The following is a 23502-nucleotide window of genomic DNA, read 5'->3' as shown; positions in this document are numbered from 1 at the left end:
CTTTCCTTCTTATATGACCTCCACTAGTGTAGTTACTCAGCATCTCACAACCTTTAGTGCATTTATCCTCTCACCATTCCTCAGAGGTAGGGAAATACTATTATCTCTCTCTTGCAGATGGGGAACTGTAGCACAGAGACGTTAAGTCAAACCAATTACTCAACAAGGTCAAGTTCTTTTTTGTCCACATTTTTAGAGAGATTTGTTACTTGGCTGAGTCCTTGAATGCCAGATATAACCCTAGATCAATTTACAAGGCCTAGTTATAAAAGGGCATGCAGGTATAATCTTAGATATTGCAGCATAAGCAGTTGTATTCCAATATTGAAAAGTTCATCTTAGAGTTGAAGGGTGAACACGGATTTTAGCCATCCTTCCTGACACTTCCAGGCAAGTGAAAAACACATCAATTTCAACCATACTCCTCATGGAACAAACAAATTTAAAAAGAGATATTAGTCTCAAAACAAGTTCTATCTGGAGTGCTACGATTTAGGTTTTTAATTAATATGTATATATTTCCTTCTTGAGAGACATAAAATGGGTGAATCTGCTTTCCACATCCATATTAATATACAACTCATCATGAAATTGTAAATTTTAGTGCTTGGCTTCTGGTATCTTGTTTGTGGAGAAACCACATTAATTTTCATTGCCACTTTATGACGTATTCAAGATGCCTAGACTTAGATGACATTATTTAAAAATGTGTGTGGCTCTTTTATTTTTGAACAAATATCTGATTGAAATTAAGTGTGAAACATGAATGCAGTCATTTGGCTAATCTATCCAAGTAACAAACTGATGCTATGGTGTTGCAAAGGAATACGAAGCACTGGGCCCATGGGCTAATGAAGAACAAGCATGTTGGTGTGTGTTCTCAGAGATTATCATGGGAATACAGAGAGCCCTGAATTTACCACAGAGAAAGTTAATCACCTGCCTTCCAGGGTGCTCCCAGATGGCAGCTACTAGAGTAGGAAGGATTCTAAGGGGAAGAAGTGAATAGGGGAAAAGTTGAAAGTGGGAACAACAGGAACACTTATAATGGGGAAACGGGAATAAGTCATGGTAATACATTTTACTTTCTCTGGGTATTTTTAACACAGTAAAAAGTCATGGAGTGTTATTTTATCTGGAGACAGTCCCAAGTTTATTTAATCCTTTTATGACTTAAATGTGATTAGAAAAATCATTAAAGACATCAAAGTTTATGGATGGAGGTTCTGAGTAAACATCTCAAAAGCACAAGGCCTCTACCAGGGTAGGCTGGTCTGGGAAGTGCCTGAGTGCACAGTTTAAACTTTAACTTCATCAGAGCACATCGGGATAGTGTGACAGGGGAGAAGGAAGAAAACACAGAATTAGCCTTCTGGGATGAGGAGAGTTCAAACTCATTGACAGGGATTGGACAGTTATTGGAACCCTACCACCGGAATGATGAGAGTGGAGACCCCAGGAACAGTTCAGAGGCCTGGGAGAACCTGAGACCTTGGGTGATCAGTGGGCAGGGGTTGCCAGTGGGCCCTGTCACAAAGGAAAGGGGGTGAGAGTGCGGCAAATATCCCACCATATTGCTCTTGGTGTGAATACCTGTGGGGTGAGACAGGATTAGGGGGGTGATCCTGGCCCACCAATGTAATTTTTGTGGGTGGAGAATGGTTGGACCCCATAAAGGGCTCCTGGAGAACCACCCTGGGGGTGAAGAGGACTCAAGAGAGCAGCACCTCTAATAAAATAATGAGAACCTGTGGAAGAAGAAACTTCTCCACCAGATAAAGGGGGAAGGTGTGTGACAGAGTGCTGAGAACCAGGAGCTGAACCAACACTGTAAATCCAGTTAGTTCCCCTGGAGAGGGCCTGAGGAGGGCAAAGGAACTAATTCGCCCATTAACAGCAAGAGTAGAAAAGGAGCACAGGAAGAAAGTGCAGGATAATGAGAGAGAGAGAGAGACGTGGGTCAGCAGCATCAGGGTAAATGGAGATCTCTGCATGGAGAGATTTCTTCTCTCTGGCAAAAGGGGATGATGAGTGTATGACACTGTACATAGAATTGTTGCATGGGATTGTAAGAGAGTAGTGGTGGATTGAACACAACATACACAGTGGTGGTTACAAACCGGAGGTGTCAGAGCCATTTGTGCAGGAAGACAAGAGCCGAGAGCAGCTCCCTATCACAGATAGATTATGACTTTAGGCACAACCCTGAGCCAGGTGTGGAAGATAAGCTGTGGAGTAGCCCCAGAAAGCACTGCATCCCACAGGCACCCCTGTGAGTCATGTTTGTCTCCCTACTTCCCTTTCTTTGGTGGGAGGTGGTAATGCTGTTAATCTTTGTAGCGTTATCTATAGTTATGGGTTACTTTAACCAGTTACCCACCTGAAGGTGAGGGTTGACACCTACTTTAATCTATGAGAGTTTAGCCCCCAAGATTGACAACAGTAGTGAGGTTATCAATGGAAGTGGGCTGGGGGTCTGTGATGCACAACAGAGACTACATAGTTCTCTTTCTATAATAATTACTTTTATTAGCCAACCAAACAATACACACACTGCAATCTGGTAAAGGAGAGACCAATACAGAATGCATAATATTTCCATTACTCAGAACAGGCCTTGCAGAAAAATCCAAAGTGTTAGTCCTCGTCCTCATCACCAGTGGTTGGATCCTGGTATCTCCCCTCTGCACCTGGGCACCCCGGCCAGGAAACAGCTTTTTGAATGTGTTGAGCTGACAATCCACAGGCTTCATACATATTTGTGAAGGTTTTTCCTTTTCCTTATTTGACCTTCCAGACTCCACTACTTTTGGGGAACCCCATTTTTCATAGGCTAATTTGATAATTCCCCTTACACTCAATACCAATTTTGCCACCGTATCACCATAGTAACAGGCAGTTGGTTACCTTAAGGAAGTCTCTAACGTTTCACCCCAGTGGTCATCTTGTGGTGTCTGTCTATGCATAGGCATTATTATCCAAACTCAGCAGTTATTTTCAAAACATCAGCATATCACAAACAGACAAGTTCAGCAGGTTTATTAATAATTTATTTTTGCTAATTTATTCTAAATCCTACAGCTTAATTTGGCTAAGCTAAATATCTACAGGCCTGAGGCCTGTAGGCCCTGTGTTACAACACTAATTAATACTTATATTTCACCTCTGTATCCTGATACCTTTTATCCTTGGCTTCACCTTCAAGTTATATAAATTGGAAATTGCAAAAACAGGAACAGTATTCCAAAATTCTACCCTGACCCTACCACTGGCTCACTGTGAGAGCAACTTAACTTCCATTCTTCAAGTGGGTCACACTTAAGGGATGGATGGCTATATTTTGGAAAGCATTGACTGAGGAAAGGACTAAGTAGCCTAGGTGGATAACCAACTGAACGTTAGCTCACAGTTTGATGTGGTGGCTAAGAAAGCAAATGATATCCTTGGGTGTGTACGCAGGGGGATATTGAGTAGCAATAGGGAGCTGTTGGCACAACCTCAGGGGTTCTCCTGGGGAAGGCAGATCAGCACTGCACGTTGCTAATGCTGTTGCAAGCATCACAAAGCATTTTGGGGAGGGTCAAAGGTGTGAGTGAAGAGTAAAAGATTCTTTTGCAGGCTGCAAGAGGCCAAACGGGGAAGGAGAAAGAGAGCAGAGAATGGGTTAACTCAACACAGCAGCTAGCAAGCTCAGTCCAATAATAAGATTCTGGCACTAGCCAAGACTTGGCTGACAGCCAAGAGAGACGGGGGCGTGAATGTGCTCAAGCAGCCGTGAGACAGAAAAACCCAACTGCATAGACCTGCAAGGCAGCGAAGCCAGCAAAGAAGAAAACAAGGTCTAAGAATGCAGAGATTGAAAACACCGGTGAGACGGCAAGAGAGGGAGCCGAGCCTTGCATCCCTGGAGCCGGGGTGTTTTGAGAAAACTGAAGACACAATGGAAAGCTGGTTTGGATTGGCACAGAGGGCACCAGGAGCAGAGGTCCCTGAACGAAGCACCCCCCACAAGGAGCCCTGGACTTAAAACCCTCCTGAGAGCTGGAGCAACTTGAAGATCACAGCAGGCCCAGACAACCTGTGTGCACAGGACAGAACTCCCGTCCACGCTTCCCCCCTTCTTCTTATGTTACACCCAGGCCTGGCAAGCCTCGGGTAATGCGTGTGTGAGTATGAAAGTGCGTTAGGGCTTGGGGCACTAATGCTTTCTTCCTTCCTCTGAGTGACATGGGAAGCACCCCTCACTCTCCGCTGTTATTTTATTATTTTATTAATAAAGCTTTAAAATTTAGACACTTGGTGTGTTACGTCATCTCCTCCCTTAATGAACCTGTGGCCTCAGACTGATCACCTGATGCTTCAGGCAGATTGGTAACAGCTTTCTATCACACTGTTACCACCACTGCATATAGCATTAATGCAACCATTACTGTACTGTTCAAGTTCGGGTGCTGTACTTTTAAAAGGATGTTGAAAATTGAAAAAGGTTCAGAGAAGATCTACAACAATGATTCAAGGTCTAAAAAACTGCCTTACGGTGAGAGACAAAGGAAACACAATCTTATTTAGATTTTCTCAGAGAAGGTTGAGAGGTTACTTGCTCATAGTTTGTAATTACCTCCATGGGAAGAAGATTTTTGATAGTAGAGAGCTCGTTAATCTAGCAGACAAAGGCATAACAAGATGCAATGGCTTGAAACTGAGGCAAGACCACTTCAGACTAGAAATTAGGAAGCGCTGTTTTACAGTGAGAGTAGTTAACCACTTTGTGAAATTATATGGCTTGTGTTCTGCAGGAAGTCTGCCTAGGTAGTCATAATGGCCCTCGCCTGCTGGCCTTATAATCCATGCATTGATGGGCTGAATTCTCCATGGTTAAACTAGTGCAAACTGACTGATTTAAATGGGAGAATTTGGCTCTATATATTTTTGGTTTCACATCACAAAAATGGGGAAAATAATATCTATTTCAGAGGGTCTTAATTTACAATGTTCATAAAGAACTTTGAGAACTACAAATAAAAGGAGTATATACATGCCCAGTGCTCTTTTTCTCATTCCTCTCCTGTGGCTAGTTGGTGAATAGTGTCTCAGAAAGTCAACTCGTAGCATTGAAGGAGTAAAATGGTTTCTCATGAGTTATGTGTGAACAGCTATTAATTTTCTTTTTTCCCCCTCTCCAGAATGATTACAAAAAATTGTCTGTGCAATGCAAAGATTTTGTAGTTGGACTCCTCGATTTGTGCAGAAATACTGAAGAAGTGGAAGCTATTTTGAATGGAGATGTGGAGATGAGCCATAATAGTGGAGAACATGGTCGTCCCAGCCTTAGCCGCTTAAAACTTGCCATTAAGTATGAAGTCAAAAAAGTAAGCCCTTGTATTAATAAAATAGTTGTTTAAATGAGTGGCAGTCTTATTAACATATGGTTCTTGAACTAGCTGTGTACATTATTTGCAGGTTTTGCATTTATTTATTTAACCAATGAGAGATAATTAATCCATCTTCTAAAACAAAATCATTGGATATAGTTAATTAAAATGTACAATGTAGTATATTGGCCCTATAATAATAAATACATATTTATGTCAAACTTTAATGCCGTATTCACAGAGAATTTGCCTCCTGAGAAAGCCAATTTTTATTTGCTCTAGAAAATTTGAAAGATGTATGCAAATCTAGGTAGCTTACAAAATACCAGAATTAATCAGCATAGATGATCTGGGGATCAGTCTGGAAGCCATGCATAGGCTCCAGCTTGGTTAGAGCCATGGCCACCAGTCTCCTCAATGACCCAAGCTGGAATGAATATATCATCTCCGTGCTATGGCCCCTTCATCAACTCCTGGTTCACTTCTGTTGCCAGTTTAAGGCCTTGGTCTGGATCTTGAATGCACTCAGTAAGTCAGGACCCAACTACATTAGTAGATGCTTCTCCACCTTTACTCTTTTGGATAACTATGCTTCTCCTGGACAGTGAAGCTCATAATGTCCAGGACGAAGTGTGTGTGAACCAGAGATAACATTTTTTTATTCAAGGGGATTTACCTGTTAAATTAACTTCCAAAGGAGATTAGACTAATGCAGAATCTGACCATTTTTAGAGCAAGCTGCAAGACCTATGATAAAGCTTTCCCACCATGACAAAAAGAATTACAGCTACACAGTGAAAAACAAATAAAACTCACCAACATCCAATAACCAGGAAAGGTAGAAGAGATGGAATTCTATGAAATCCAGTAGGGACCCACAGTACTCATCCAGTTTACCTGGGCAGAAATAGAGCCCTTTTATGCAGATCTAATTGATCTGTTTCTTTTGGAAAATTCTAAAATAGTTAGGTGTGTATATGTTGTGCCTGGATGGAGTTTGAACTGTTATTGAACAATGTCTCCTACATATTAAACGTTGAAGGGTTTTATTTCATCATTAGTCATTTACTCTCTCTACTTATCCCTACTATTTTTCTTTAGCAGACATTAGTTCTGATTTAGCCACTTTAATTTGGAAAATGTCCATTGTAAAACTCTGAGTTCTTGAGTAAATATTACAGGTTTGGGTTTATAGTTTATTACAGACCAGATAAAGAAAATCCCATCCATTTATACCTCAGTTTCCAGTATACCTTTTACAATGTCACAGAGCTTGGATGGAAAAGAGGGCTGTGTTTTACACTTCCTCATTTTACAGAATTTGTCTACCTGACCTAGAATGATTTGTCATAGAATGATGAAGAACAGTTAGTGACTGCCTGCACCAGTAACTGCTGTTCCTCGTTTTCAATAAAAGAACTGATATTTTTCATGTGAACATTTTGTGTATTCCTTGTTTCATGACTGAAAATTGTACATTGTCATCTACAGTACAGGACACAAAGGCAACAACTTTTAGGGCATCAGAAATGAGAGCATCAGGAATATAAATGTCAGCAGACTGTGTAGCTATTCCCAGTACAATGAACTGGGAACAGGTATATTTATATTTTTTAAAAGAGAAAGACACACACACCCCACTCCACTCCACATGCTTCTCCATCTGGGGAGAGCACAAGCAACACATGACAGATGTGTAGTCACCTTGTTTAATGCACTACAAGGAAGTGCTCAGATATCTCGGTGATGAGCATTGTATACAAACCTGAATAGAATAGATCCAGTTAGTTCCTGTGCATTATGCTCAGATTGAGGCTGATTCTTTGCTACTGAATACTATCTAAATGCCATAGTAATATCTTTAAAATAATGGTAAATGACAACCATTAATAATTAGTATTTATCATGTGTACTGCTCGATTTATGATGACTTTAATGCCTTTCATGGTCCAGATTTTCTAGAGCTAGATGGAGAATCTGTACCCATTTGAAATGCAAATGTTGAAATATCACGTATGCAATTTGTAAAATTAAAGTTAGATAAGTGTTTGGAAATTCATGTTGTGCTATACTATGTAATCCATATGCTCATACTACAGTTTAGAACATCCAGGGGAAAAAGGTGTGTCCATGTAAGTATATTATTTAAGAACAGAGGGTGACTTCTGCATGCCTAGGAGAAGTACACTGACTTTACATCTCTTTTATACTCTCCTCCAGGAGTGTTGTATGTGAGCCAGGAGGTAATTGTCCTATTCTGTACTCAGCTCCAGCTGACACCTCACCAGCGCTATCCAGTTTGGGGCACCACACTAAGAAAGATATGGACAAGTTATAGTGAGTGTAGAGGAGAGCAACAAAAATGCTAAAATGTTTAGAAACCATGACCTATGAGGAATGGTTAAAAAGACTGGGTATAAAGAGGTTGGTGATCAGTTGTTATCCATGTCCATTGAAGGTAGGACAAGAGGTAATGGGCTTCATCTACAGTGAGGGAGATTTAGGTTAGATATTAGGAAAAACTTCCTGACTATAAGGGCAGCTAAGTACTGGAATAGGCTCTAATAGAAGTTGTGGAATCCCTGTCATTGGAGATTTGTAAAAACAGCTTTTTAAGAACAGACAAACGTCATTTAGGGATGGTCTTGGTATATTTGGTCCAGCCTTAGTCCATGGGGATGGACTAGATGACCTCTCAAGTTCCCTTCCAGCCCTAGGTTGCTCTGATTCTGCATGATTCTCTTTTAATTGTATCTTGATGACAAATTTTCCTAGCATAAAGTCTTTTGTAAAAAATTGCAGTATCATAATCATTGGCACAAAGGAATTAACCATAGAAATTGTGTTTTTTTTTTTCTTAACCAGAATTATTTTGAGGGATGCAGGGATCTCACATTCCTAAAATTATTCACATTGGAACCTCTTGGCGTAGAAAGACTCCATAGTGCCCCCAGTGCCAGGCCAGATCCTGATGCTACTGAAGTCAATGGCAACATTTCCACAGGCTGTAATGGGACCAGGATTTAGATTGCTGTTTTAAAATTCATTAAACTCATCAATACTCTCACTTTGCAATAAAATAGCATTTAAACTGTGAATAGAGCAACTTGATTCAGTGTCTCATTTCTTATTTTTTTCCCATTTCACATCACTATATTGCAATGAAATAATATAACATACATAACAATAAAACATACATTTGAGATGAAGTTAAAGGCATAAGCAAAGGCATTCTATTGAAACTTGAACAGGTGAAATGAAATTTCCCCTAGTTTGAAGAATGAGTTGGTTTTTTAAAAAGTTTTAACTAGCCACACAGATTCCAGTGTGATGTTAGGACCAGTTTAGCCAAAATTCCTGCCATGAATAGCAGTGTGCCTGCATTCTAGGGAGATTATGCTTATCAAAGAGAGCAGATTGCCATTTTATACTACTGTACACTCTGATAGTGCTCTGAATGTTAACTGAGTTGTTGTTATTCCTACATTCTACATCAATTTCAGATGGCTAATATTTTATTTAGTGGTATTCTGACAATAATGTTCCTTTTTTGTGTTCCTTTTCTTTGTCATAGTTTGTAGCACATCCAAACTGCCAGCAACAACTTCTGTCAATCTGGTATGAAAATCTCTCAGGTTTACGTCAGCAGACCATGGCAGTGAAGTTTCTAGTTGTTCTTGCAGTTGCAGTAGGGCTGCCATTCCTGTCAGTGGTTTACTGGATTGCTCCATGCAGCAAGGTTAGTCTGTACAGTCTTGTAAGTGCATCTGCATGCAAGTTTCTAATTTGGCAAAGATAAAACATATATATAAATTACTGCTGCACTAAGCAAAGCTTCAGTGGCGTGTTATTTAATGCCAGATTGTAATGGAATAGCTGCAGGATTACATACTCAGACATTCACAATAAAAACTAGTAAATTCATCATGTGGAATGTAATGAATACTAAATGAAAAAAATGATCAGGGAGGGAAGGAAGTATTGCCTTGTAGAAACATTAATATAGAAACAATGAATCAAAGTACTCTTCATTTTGTTGCCGTGCTGTTAAATAAATATATTGTTGCTAGATTATTTAACAAAAACTAATTAATACATTATGGGGCTTGAGGGAAGAACATTATAAAAAATTAAATACTTGTTTAGTGAGAAATTGCCCATCAGAGTATTCAGACAGTGATAGTAAGCACTGCAATTAGCAGGTTTTCTTCCTTCTCCCTTGTGTTATCCAGGTTACCAGCTATCTACAAATGGGAATATGTTTATTATTCATAGAAGAATATGTGGCCCTGATTCTGAGAAATACTGAGTGCCCTCAGATAGAAGGGTGAACTAAGATGATGCTGTGGATAGATGCCGTTCAAATAAAATAAAGATAGGAAGCAAATCATAACTGCATGTCAGAATAACCTAACCCTCTTAAATTCACATCAAGCTAATACTACCATCATTAGAACCCATCTTTAACTAAAATTCAGAATTAAAACCACTTAGCTAGCTACCCATTTTATGATTTCACACAGGATAAAATGTCACCTTTGTTTATATTTACTGCCCACAAATCATCAATACAAATTATCCAAATATCTGCCCAACACAGATGTGCATATTCTGAAATTAATGATCTTCATGTGTTCCATTAATGTAGTGTGGTGTAAATCCACTGAAGGGAATTAAACTATTCTGGGTACACTGGTGTAACTGAACTGAATTTAGTGTGATAATTTTTGAATGGAATTGAGCGTTGTATAAGAAAGCTATGCACAATGGATGAAATCCTGGCCCCACTGGCATCAATGGGGTCAGGATTTCACCCTACAGTGTAGGCCTTCTCCACGGCTTTGACATGAAAAGATCCCTGGGATGAGCTGACGAAAGGCCTTAGAAAATTCAAACCACTTTTTAACACCAACACAATAAATTCTGTTGTTACCAAGAAAGCTGTGCTTAAATGACCATCTGATTGCATCTCTCACTGCTACAACCTGCAGGCTTGTCAAGATAATGTTAAGGCTCATTTCATTTCATGATTTTTTTCAAAGTAGCCACATGCTACAGGTCTTTTCTGCATGCATTTACAAAACACTGTTTACTTTGATTTGGCCTTTAGAGCTGAATGTCAGTTTGGATGATCCATGTTGCAGAATCTATTTCCAAAATAGATATGCCCAAACTCTCCCATCCCCTAGAATTTTGCTTTTGTTTAGAATATCTATTTTAGCTGGTCACTGATTCAAAGTTTCCACCCTGGGGTATTTTAGTTCTCCTGCTGTCATAAGAGGTAAAGGGGACACCTTAAAGTTAAAATTATACATTGTAAATAAACAAATTTATTATGATTAACAACTTAGATTTTTAAAAGTATATCCAGTTTCCTTAACTTGTTGTTTATTGATTTATTTATTTGCTTTTCTCTCAGGACAATAAACATCAATTTAGATAGTTCCATTTTTGTTTATGTTCCCAACGGTTTTTATAACTCTTTTTTCTTTAAACATGCCGTCAGATTCATACTGCTTCAGAGTTTGTGTTTCAAACATTGCAGGGAAGTGTGTATTTGTTGTTTTGGTTTTTGTTGTTGTTAAAAGGCCTTCTTTTTATTGGATTGTAAAATCATTTTGATTGGTCTTTGGTTTTAGAAAATCTGTTTCTGCATAGCTTTTTTTCTCCAGTTTCAGTTGACAGAATCCATTTAAAATTTAAACTCCTGTTCTGTTTTACAACTGTCTTCCCTCCTCTTCATAGATCTGTTTAATGATTTTGTTACATTTTATACTGTGAATGGGCAAGTTGGCCCACACTTTTCTAACTGTTACAGTTGTTGCTCTGCTTCATTTTTATTTTAGAGACATGCCTCCTAGTTTTTAATAGTTAAAATAAAAATTACCTCCTTCAAGACCAAATTGGAGTTTTCCTCTCCTAGCACGGGGTTTACCCTTGAAAAGTAAAGGTACCAGAGCAGTTCCAGGGGACTGAGAGACAGAATACTGTTCTTCTGACAAACCAATCTATGGATGGGTGGGTGAAATTTTGTAACACTTTTGTCCTCAACTATCTATGAAGTGGCCTCTAAGGCATCATCTTTTCTGGCTTTTACCTCATGGGTCACTTTGGTTTATAGATGTCCCACAACAGCTGAAGTGAGAGGGAAAATGACCACAGCACATAGGTATTTTTGAAATTCCTATGCCCTGGCTGTGAGAGAGGCAAAGGAATCGTTATTCAATCCATTGATCTATTTTGTGGGGCAGACAGTTTAGTTAATCTGAGTCACCTCCACTCAGTTGCTGAATTGAGTATCTCCTAATGTGAGGAAATTTTTTGATGTTGCTAATAAAATTGAGTGAATTTGGTCAGAATTGCCCAACTCCCTGGAAGTAAAGCAGATATTTGAGGGGGAAACATCACATTTTATTTGCTTGACTTTCAGCCAATGTCCCTTTCTGAAGTGTAGAAAGTGCTGGGAATACTTCAGCCATCAATTTGTGCTTGAGACTGATGTTGTTGGCTAGTGAAGGCCAGTGGAGAAGTACTGTTGCCTTGTATCATTTTTAGTTGAGAATATAAAAAATGTTCAAGTGAGACAGCCTTCAGTATCTGCTCATATCTGAGGCTGTGTCATAAATATAAAGGGAAGGGTAATCACCTTTTTGTATAAAGTGCTATAAAATCTCTCCTGGCCAGAGGCAAAACCCTTTCACCTGTAAAGGGTTAAGAAGCTAAGATAACCTCGCTGCCACCATGTCAAGGTCCCTTCCCCACTTTGAACTCTAGGGTACAGATGTGGGGACCTGCATGAAAGACCCCCTAAGCTTATTCTTACCAGCTTAGGTTAAAAACTTCCCCAAGGTACAAACTTTGTTTTGTCCTTGAACCATATGCTACCACCACCAAGCGTTTTAAACAAAGAACAGGGAAAGAGCCCACTTGGAGACGTCTTCCCCCAAAATATCCCCCCAAGCCCTACAGCCCCTTTCCTGGGGAAGGCTTGGTAAGAATCCTCACCAATTTGTACAAGTGAACACAGACCCAAACCCTTGGATCTTAAGAACAATGAAAAATCAATCAGGTTCTTAAAAGAAGAATTTTAATTAAAGAAAAGGTAAAAGAATCACCTCTGTAAAATCAGGATGGTAAATACCTTACAGGGTAATCAGATTCAAAACAGAGAGAATCCCTCTAGGCAAAATCTTAAGTTACAAAAAGACACAAAAACAGAAATATACATTCCATCCAGTACAGATTATTTTATCAGCCATTAAACAGGGATTTTATAGCATTGAATACAGAAAGGTGGTTACCCTTTCCTTTATATTTATGACAGGACTGATCCCTGCGGGACCCGGCTCGTTATGCTCTTCCAGCATGACTGTGAACCATTGATAACTACTCTCTGGGAATGATTTTCCAACCAGTTGTGCACCCACCTTATAGTAGCTCCATTTAGGTTGTATTTCCCTAGTTTGTTTAAGAGAAGATCATGTGAGACAGTATCAAAAGTCTTACTAAAGTCAAGATATTCCACATCTACCTCTTCCCCACCTATCCACAAGGTTTGTTACCCTGTCAAAGAAAGCTATCAATTGGTTTGACATGATTTGTTCATGACACATCCATGATGACTATTATTTATCACCTCATTATCTTCTGGGTGTTTGCAAATGGATTTCTTAATTATTTCCTCCATTATTTTTCTGGGTACAGAAGTTAAGATTACTGGTCTGTAATTCCCCGGTTTGTCCTTATTTCCCTTTTTATAGATGGACACTGTATTTGCCCTTTTCCAGTCTTCTGGAATGTCTCCTGTCTTCCATGACTTTTATGGATCTGGGTATCCCATCATTTTCACATGCACTTCCTTTGCAACATGGAAAGCTCATGTTGCAAAGGAGGACTCTATATATCTCTCATACCACTGCTTTGGAAAGTATACTCTTCCCCCAGGTACTGAGAATGTTTCCTCTGTAGAACTCTCAGCCCATGGTGACCTGGCAGTGAGGATTTTGGCTTCATATTCAGATCCCCCATTATGTTGCCACTAACTCACTGGGCTGGCTCAATTACTTAGTCTTAAAAAGCCAGATTCTGCCCTTAGTTACATCTGTGCAACTCTAATGAAGACACTAGAGTTGCTCGGATGTAATCGAGGACAGAATTTGACCCATACAAAATGTCATGAAATAATACTGTCCTATAGGATCAAATTCTGCTCTCAGTTACGCTGATGTCAATGGAGTGAATGAATTTACGTAATGAGAAAAAATATTTTAGTAAGTATGGTCTAAGGATTGAACTATGTGACTGTGTATAGAAATGGCAAGAAGATTGATGCTGTAAGAATTGGCCTTGTCGATTCTGTAGAAAATGTATTCGCCCTCTTGGTCATTACTGAATCAATGTCTCCAGATATTGTTAAGGGGCACAGTACATTGGAAGGTGCTGCCCTCTGGATAACACTTAATTCCTGATCATTTATGGCCATTACTATCCCATGGCTCTTGTTTTGTTTGGGTTGAAATGTAAATGTCAGTATATTTGCTAAACTCCAGTATAGGTAATTACATGTTTCCTACCTAAAATTCCTTCTGTAGTTTCAATGGGATATACCTGATTCTTGTTATAAACTCTATTTCAGTTTGCTGTGATTTAAACTACCTTTGCTGGTACCTTGACTATAGTTTTAAGCAGTGACTGTTTCAGCACAGAGGTGGGCTGCATTCAGTAGCACAGAGGTGAGGTGATTCCTATAACTACATATGCACTTTGTAAAGTGGGCTAAAATGGATTCTTCTGGGTGAACAGTGCTATATAAAAGTAGTGCTGTATCATCATCATTACCTCGTAGCAAACCTCATTTCCTACTCTGTCCCCAAATCTACTCTAGCGACACCATCAGAGGACCCAACCACATCACCCACACTATCAGAGGCTCATTCACCTGCACATCCACCAATGTGATATATGCCATCATGTGCCAGCAATGCCCCTCTGCCATGTACATTGGCCAAACTGTACAGTCCCTACGTAAAAGAATAAATGGGCACAAATTGGACATAAGAAATGGTAACATACAAAAGCCAGTAGGAGAACACTTCAATCTTCCTGGACATTCTATAACAGATTTAAAAGTAGCTATACTTGAACAAAAAAGCTTCAGAAACAGACTTCAAAGAGAAACAGCAGAACTAAAATTCATTTTCAGATTTAACACCATTAATTTGAGCCTGAATAGGACCTGGGAGTGGCTGGCTCATTACAAAAGCAGCTTTGCCTCTCCTGGAATTGACACCTCCTCATCTATTATTGGGAGTGGACTACATACACCCTGATTGAATTGGCCCTGTCAACACTGGTTCTCCACTTGTGAGGTAACTCCCTTCTCTTCATATAGTATAATATAATAATGTATACACTATACTAATGCCTGCATCTGTAATTTTTACTCCATGCATCTGAAGAAGTGGTTTTTTACTCACAAAAACTTATGCCCAAATAAATCTGTTAGTCTTTAAGGTGCCACCGGACTCCTTGTTGTTTTTGTGGATACAGACTAACACGGCTACCCCCTGATACTTGATTATCATTACCTGTGGCTGAGAGACATTGGAAATGAAAAGGAAGTAAGAACTGGAGTTATATACAGATCAATAATTTGGGCCATATTTATCCAATATAAACATCTATAGAAAATTGTAGTAAAGAAATTATATTTGCTTATGATATAGAACTGGCAGATGCACTTAAATGTAGTGAAATGTAAGAATACATATTTTAACAGGCAGAGAACTAGGCATATAACTTGTGTCATAGAAAGGAAAAATCAGTTGCACGCATACAAAATGGGAAATGACTGCTTAGGGAGGAGTATTGTGGAAAGGGATCTGGGGATCATAGTGGATCACAAACTAAATATGGGTTAACAGTATCAGGGGATAGCCACTCCTTGTTGTTTTTATGAGTTAACAGTGTAACGCTATTGCAAAAAAGCAATCATCATTCTGGGATGTATCAGCAGGAGTGTTGTAAGCAAGACAGGAGAAGTAATTCTGCCACTCCACTGTGCGTTGGTAAGGCCTCAGCTGGAGTATTGTGTCCAGTTCTGGGTGTCATATTTCAGGAAAGATGAGGACAAATTGAAAAAAGTTCTAGAAAACATGACCTGTGAGGAAAGAATGAAAAAAAAATGGGTTTGTTTGGTTTGGTGAAGAGAAGACTGAGAGGGGGACATAACAGTTTTCAAGTACATAAAAGTTTGGGTCTTGCCCATATGCTTAGAGTTTGACTGATCTCCATATTTGGGGTCAGGAAGGAATTTTCCTCTGGGTCAGATTGGAAGAGCCCCTGGGGAGCTTTTCACCTTCCTCTGCAGCAGTGTAAATGGTGAATTCTCTGTAACTTGAAGTCTTTCAACCATGGTTTGAGGACTTCAGTAACTCAGCCAGAGGTTAGGGGTCTATTACAGGAGTGGGTGTGTGAGGGTCTGTGGCCTGCAATGTGCAGGAGCTCAGACTAGATGATCACGATGGTCCATTCTGACCATAAGTCTATGAATCTATGCTGTTACAAGGAGCAGCATTCTCCTTAACCACTGAGGATAGGACAAGAAGCAATGGACTTAAATTGCAGCAAGGGAGGTTTAGATTGGACATTAGGAAAAAATTTCCTGTCAGGGTAGTTAGGCACTGAAACAAATGCCTAGGGAGGTTGTGGAATCTCCATCACTGGAGGTTTTTAAGAACAGGTTAGTCAGACTCCTGTCAGGAATGGTCTAGTTATTACATAGTGCTGCCTTGGGTGCCGGGAACTGTACTAGATGGCCTCTTGAGGTCCCTTCCAGTTCTACATTTATATTATATTATTATCAGAGCCAGCAACCGATGCCTATTTCACTAGTCTCTCGGATGTATACTCATTGCAACGATGATAAGGATAAAACAAAGCAAAAAGATCCTGTCCTCATAATGGCTCATGCTACCAAACACAACAGGAGAAAGATCCATATTTATGGGTGAAGAAACTTTAAAACTTTTAGCACAAATTCTAGAAGGTATACATATAAATATCCCAAACCAAAGGAAATCACTATCATCATCATGCATTTTTGTTACAATAGCACCCTCAAGTCCTAAACAAATCAAAAGGCGTTGCCCCTACCCCATAGAGCTTACAGGCTAGCTCTAATTGCTATTCTGTCCTGACATCATTTATAAGGATCAGTATTCCCAAACTTCCAGCATAAGGCCGGTGGGAACATCCATAGCTCTCAGGGGTTTTGGTAATCCAGTAAAATCAGATCATCTGAGGACAAGAAATACAGGCAGAGTAGGCACATTGAGCAAAAATATCTCCAGAACCAAAGTGAATTTTGCATGTTCTCCATTTTGAATGGAGAAAATAACACTGGAACCAGTAATATATTTAAAAGCAGAATGAACTTTTGAAGTGCCCATCATTAAGTAACTTTCTTTTTACTAAAGATGCCATAAAGTCAATAGATCACAACTTATTTATTGACTTACATTTGTACTAAGTACATAAAAGAGCACCTAACCAAAGCCTTTGACAAACTCTTGAAAATACAATTAATCCATTAACAGATTGGCATTTACTCACGGATGGCTCTACCCCAGAAACAGTGTGAACATAAACATATAACAAATTCAGCATTGGAATCTCCAACCTGCCTTATCCCTCAGATCCCTACAGCCAAGTGTGCTCTGAAGGTAGGGACTTGAACCCATATCTCCTAACTCCCAGGTTAATGCCCTAACCAATGGACCGTCCTTCCCCTCCTATACCAAAAAGCTCCTTCTTAGCTGCCTCCACTGACTGCAGCTGTGGGACTATGTCACAGGGAGAGATATCGCCTCTGAGATAGGTAGGTGCCAGAGGGTTTTATGGGAAAAAATAAGTACCTTAAAAATCAACCTGGAAACCAATAAACAGCCAATGGAGATCGGAGAGCACTAGTTTAATATACTCACAAAATGACACACCACTTAAAAGCAAGTGCCAAAACCTGCACCGGCTGCATTCTGTGGATGGATTTCAATTGTAGCCTCATGCAGAGTACGTCACTGTAATTTCAAGGTGAGAAAGGGATGAATGACAGTTACAAGGACCACAGCTGAAATAAATGGGCATAGCCTCCAGGTCATCTGGAACTGAAGGAAAGCTGACCTAGTCATAACAGCAACTGGCTCCTCTGTGAGCAGCTGGGTGTCTAACCGGACCCTCCTATTGGGAATCCAGTCCACAAATGCAGGACACATGCCCTCCTGTCACATCTTCCAATCGCGTCCCTCAGCCAACCTCCAACTTGAGGTGATTGAGTCTCAGCCAGTTTACCCTCATCCATGGCCCAATCTCACCTAGACACCGAGAAATGTAAATTACCACTCCAGCTGGATCAGTGGAGATGGAGGTATAAAGTTGTCCGTCATCTCTATACTGAAGACACCAGAGCTTATATCTTCTCACTAACCCTCTTACCAGCTTCCAGTACACATAAATCACCTTCAGACTGGAATAGCGGCCTGTCCTAAATATAAAGGGAAGGGTAACCACCTTTCTTTATACAGTGCTATAAAATCCCTCCTGGCCAGAGGCAAAACTCTTTCACCTGTAAAGGGTTAAGAAGCTAAGATAACCTTGCTGGCACCTGACCCAAAATGACCAATGAGGGGACAAGATACTTTCAAATTTGGAGCCGAGGGGTGCGGGGGGGACACAAAGGGTTTGTCGGTCTGTGTGATGATTTTGCCGGGAACAGATCAGGAATGCAGCCTTACAACTCCTGTTAAGTTAGTAGGTAATCTAGCTAGAATATGCATTAGATTTTCTTTTGTTTAATGGCTAGTAAAATAAGCTGTGCTGAATGGAATGTATATTTCTGTTTTTGTGTCTTTTTGTAACTTAAGGTTTTGTCTAGAGGGATTCTCTCTGTTTTGGATCTGATTACCCTGTAAGGTATTTACCACCCTGATTTTTACAGAGGTGATTCTTTTACCTTTTCTTTAATTGAAATTCTTCTTTTAAGAACCTGGTTGATTTTTCATTGTTCTTAAGATCCAAGGGTTTGGGTCTGTGTTCACCTGTATAAATTGGTGAGGATTCTTATCAAGCCTTCCCCAGGAAAGGGGCTGTAGGACTTGGGGGGATATTTTGGGGGAAGATGTCTCCAAGTGGGCTCTTTCCCTGTTCTTTGTTTAACACGCTTGGTGGTGGCAGCATACGGTTCAAGGACAAGACAAAGTTTGTACCTTGGGGAAGTTTTTAACCTAAGCTGGTAAGAATAAGCTTAGGGGGTCTTTCATGCAGGTCCCCACATCTGTACCCCAGAGTTCAGAGTGGGGAAGGAACCTTGACAGGTCCTGAGTCCGGTTCTGTTCAATATCTTCATCACTGATTTAGATAATGTCATAGAGAGTACACTTATAAAGTTTGTGGATGATACCAAGCTGGAAGGGGTTGCAAGTGCTTTTGGAAGATAGGATTAATATTCAAAATGATCTGGACAAAGTGGAGAAATGGTCTGAAGTAAATAGGATGAAATTCAGTAAGGACAAATGCAAAGTACTCCACTTAGGAATGAAAAATCAGTTGCACACATACAAAATGGGAAATGACTGCCTGGGAAGGAGCACTGCGGAAAGGGATCTGGGGGTCATAGCGGATCACAAGCTAAATATGAGCGAACAGTGTAACACTGTTGCAAAAAAAGAAAACATCATTCTGGGACGTATTAGCAGGAGTATTGTAAGCAAGACACAAGAAGTAATTCTTCCGCTCTACTCCGCGCTGATTAGGCCTCAACTGGAGTTTTATGTCCAATTCTGGGTGCCACATTTCAGGAAAGATGTCCACAAATTAGAGAAAGTCCAGAGAATAGCAACAAAAATGATTAAAGGTCTAGAAAACATGACCGATGAGGGAAGATTGAAAAAAATTGGGTTTTTTTAGTCTGGAGAAGAGAAGACTGAGAGGGGACATGATAACAGTTTTCAAGTACATAAAAGGTTGTTACAAGGGAGGAGGGAGAAAAATTGTTGTTCTTAACTTCAGCGGATAGGAGAAGAAGCAATGGGCTTAAATTGCAGCAAGGGCAGTTTAGGTTGGACATTAGAAAAAACTTCCTAACTGTCAGAGTGGTTAAGCACTGGAATAAATTGCCTAGGGAGGTTATGGAATCTCCCTCACTGGGGGTTTTTAAGAGCAGGCTGGGCAAACACCTGTCAGGAATGTCTGGATAATACTTAGTCCTGCCTTGAATGCAGAGGATTGGACTAGATGACCTCTTGAGATCCCTTCCAGTTCTATGATTCTATAAGAGAAGCTTGGAGGGATCACACTAAAAAGCATGTCCACTACCTTTTTGCCAGCAACTTTTTTGTTCCTTCCTCACCATTGGAAAGTGTAATTTCCCTTTTCTATATCTGTGTCATCTACCAAGATTTATGGTCCAATCTTATGTGATGCTGCATGCCCTCAACTCCTATTAAATTCAGTGCATATTCCGTGCAGTAAGCTCTAATTTCAAGCCCTATCTTTCTGTTTCCCCATTCTGTCCCTAATTAATGTTTTCTGCCCTGCATCTTCTCTACAGGTAGAGTCAAAGTCACAGAACTTCTATTCCTAGACCAGCTCTAGTCACTTCCCAAATGTAGGTGTCAAAAATAACTCCCAGACTGTCTGTAGCCTATTTTATTTCCAGTGAGTTTTTAATTACATCTAGTAAAGATTTTTTCTGTTTTTTGGTGAGTGGGGGGCTTTGTCAATCTTTTAGGTTTTTTTTCATTTCTTGATCAGCTATTCTGGCATTAACCTGATTTCCTTCAATATTTCTGCTTCTTCCCTGGGTATGTCTCTTTCTGGCATCTGTCTCCCAGTCCCATCCTCATTTGTGAACACAGGCAGATAATGCATGTAAAAGGACACTGTCAAGGTATTTTGTTTATCATTCTCAAAATCTGTTTTACTCACTGTTGTTCATAACCCCCTGAGGGGAAGTTTGAAAATAAAACCTGTAGGAAGTATCCTTTTACTTCACACTGCACACACAATAAACTGATGCTCTAGGGCAAGGGTTCTCAAACTGGGGGTCAGGACCCCTCAGGGGGTCACAAGGTTCTTACATGGAGGGTCACGAGCTGTCAGTCTCCACCCCAAACCCCACTTTGCCTCCAGCATTTATAATGGTGTTAAATATACATAAAGTGTTTTTAATTCATAAGGAGGGGTCACACTCAGAGGCTTTCTATGTGAAAGGGGTCACCAGTACAAAAGTTTGAGAAGTACTGTTCTAGGGCACCTCATGAGGCTGAGGAAATTGATTATTTTTAGGAAAAAGACAAAGTAATTTTATGGAGGTTTGGAAATACATAATGAATTGCATGGATTTGCAAAAGGATATATAGAAGAGTAGAGAGGTCAAATTTGGGGCCTACTAACCTTGACAGTGTTCCTTTAATAATATTATTTTTATACATGACTGTCTTTTTCAGTAAGTTATCTGTGTTTTATCGACTCTACTACTGTATCCTTCACTGACCTCTTATTCCTTGTTTATTTAAACTTCACTTTGATGTTGGCTGAAGTCTGACCTTTAAATAATAATTTGAAATAACTACTTATAGTAAGTAATGCTTGCGGCCTCTCCTTACCTTTTTCAGTGGCCACCAATACTAACTATTTCAGCCAATGACCCCTTGAGGCTTGCTTTGAATTCTTCACCTATTTTGGCAAATACAGTGGCTGTCATGACCCTAAATAACAGATAGGCATTTTGTGCCCAGCATGCAACTGGATTAATTCCTTAGGACTGATGAGAGGAATGGAAGAATTTACCAATCCCTTTAAAATAGATATTTTAATAGCCTAGACGGGTGTGGGCTTACATGAATTTTCAGTTTTGTTTAGTGTCACGCTAAATCAATCTAAATGTCTGTTCAAGGTTTAGTCATGTCTGTTGGTGGGTGTTTAAGGAAATTTCCATTAAGAGAATCAAGAAAGAATGTAAGAAGCTACAGAAGTGTAAACACAACCTTTTGGGGCCTATTTAAATGTTAAAAACCAAAAGGCAAAGCATGTCAGAAAAACTGCTTTTGCTATCCTGAACCTGCCCCCTAAGTTGGATACTACATCAAACCTAAACCTGGTGTGCCCATCTGTATTGTGATGATATTTCATTGTCTCTACTTAACAAACTATACAATATTTCTTCCATTTCCTTTGCTGCTTCTTAAGGATCTCAAGGATGAAAATTAAAAGAAACTTTCCAGTAACAATCAATATTTCTCTTGATGAGCAATGATAATAGGTGCAAAGACGCGCAAGGAAGAATTATAGTAATATTTTTAAACATTGCTATATAGATAAAGAAGAATACTGACATTTAATAGCAAAATTGTTCCTCTTGTTTCTAAAGATAGCCAATAAATAGACATTTTTACAAGGTAAATTTCATTATGACATCACAGTGTGTATATATTTTCATTGTCTTTATTTACTGCGCTTTTGACATAAATGTACTTTTAAAAAGTTGATAGAATTTGTTTGTGTTTTGTTTTTTGTTGCAGCTGGGGAGGATAATGCGTGGACCGTTTATGAAGTTTGTAGCACATGCAGCCTCTTTCACCATTTTTCTTGGTCTGCTAGTCATGAACGCATCTGACAGATTTGAAGGCACCAAACTCCTACCTAATGAAACTAAAACAGATAATGAAAAACAGAATGGAAACATCCTGTTCAGAATGAAAACATCCTGCTTCTCATGGATGGAGATGCTCATTATCTCTTGGGTAATAGGTAAAGATTAATTTTCAATTCGAATTCTGTCTTGCAGTGATGGCAATGGGGCTGAATTCCAGTTACACACACTGCTACCAGTCTTACATGGAAAAAGTACAAAACACAAGGGGAACACATCTGCATCTTTCATTTTCTTTGCAGTCAGTCTCTATAGGGTACGCATTATTAATTCAATATTCCATTCCCATGGCATGAGTTTACCATATTAAGGACTTCTGCCTCTGTATTGAGTAGTATCTTCTTCTGCAAATAATCCCATTGAAATGAATAGGACTTCTTGTGAAATAAGGTACTGCTCAGCCTAAGAGGAGTAGAAATCTATCCTCCTAAGTATTATGGGGCAAATTCTGCCACTGTCACATATGTTGAAAAGTACCTTGAGTTGACCCATTGAGTACAATGGAGTAAAGTACTACTCAGTCTGAGTAAGGATGCCAGGACTTATCCTTAGCAAAGTCAGTCATAACAGAAAACCCAAATCAAGCTATATAGAACCCATGATCCTGCAGTTTTTACTTAAGCAAACTCCTACTGAAATCAATGGAAGTTGGAGTTTTGCCTAAGAAAGACTATATTGAATTCATATACTGCCCTGTGTTTGCATGGGGAATTCCCTACTGATCAGGCCCTCTCAGAGGTCCAGAGAGGTCCGAGCCACTTCCAGCTTTTGAGGCTCCTAGCCATAATAAAAATAAAAAATGACAACACATACAAACAAAATAAGGCACCAAAAAAAGAGTGGGGCATAATTTGAATTTTTTTTTATTTAACAAATGCTTTTCTAGCCTTTTTCTGTGCAAACGCACTAATTATTGAGGGACAATGTAGCTTTTGTGCAGTGTAACAGTTGATATTAAGCATGGCCAGCCTATTCAAATGCTCTTATCCCAGAGTTGAACGGTGATAGTTCTTCACCAGCTTCAACATGTTGAAGGTGCGTTCACCTGAAGCCACTGATGCAGGCAAACTGACAAAAATATGCAATGCAATTGTGATATTAGGAAACACCCCAGAGAGTCCAAATTCAAGTATTTCTTGAAGCAATTCCTTTGGCTTGCAATCCAATTTAAAGTTCATGGAATATATTTGTCTGAGGAAGATGACCTCGTCACTGAGTTCTTTTGAGTTTTCTTTGTTGTACTGTTGCTGAAATTGTTCAGGTGCAGAAAGTAGATCTTCATTAGTCAGTCTGTTAAACTGCCAAAGAAACCCCAAAAGGGTATAAATTAGTCGCAGTGACTCAAATCGACATGTAAGACCTGACTGAATAGAATCAGTGATGACAGGGAAGACATTGACCCTATAATGCTGCTTGGCATCA

The 23502-nt window shown here is 39.6% G+C and overlaps 1 protein-coding gene across 1 annotated transcript in view; it reads left to right on the top strand.

Annotated features, from left to right (window-relative positions):
• The window catches only part of TRPC6 (transient receptor potential cation channel subfamily C member 6), a 61684-nt gene that overhangs the window by 3168 nt on the left and 35014 nt on the right, over positions 1–23502 (top strand). Inside the window, exons 2-4 of the mRNA XM_077805629.1 lie at positions 5184–5369; positions 8947–9111; positions 21950–22178. Of these exons, the coding sequence (XP_077661755.1) occupies positions 5184–5369; positions 8947–9111; positions 21950–22178 (580 nt within the window). The remainder of the gene's footprint in view (positions 1–5183; positions 5370–8946; positions 9112–21949; positions 22179–23502) is intronic.

Source organism: Eretmochelys imbricata, chromosome 1, assembly GCF_965152235.1.
Source record: "Eretmochelys imbricata isolate rEreImb1 chromosome 1, rEreImb1.hap1, whole genome shotgun sequence".
In the NCBI taxonomy this organism is placed as follows: Eukaryota; Metazoa; Chordata; order Testudines; family Cheloniidae; genus Eretmochelys; species Eretmochelys imbricata.
This window is presented reverse-complemented; position numbering and strand designations above follow the sequence as displayed.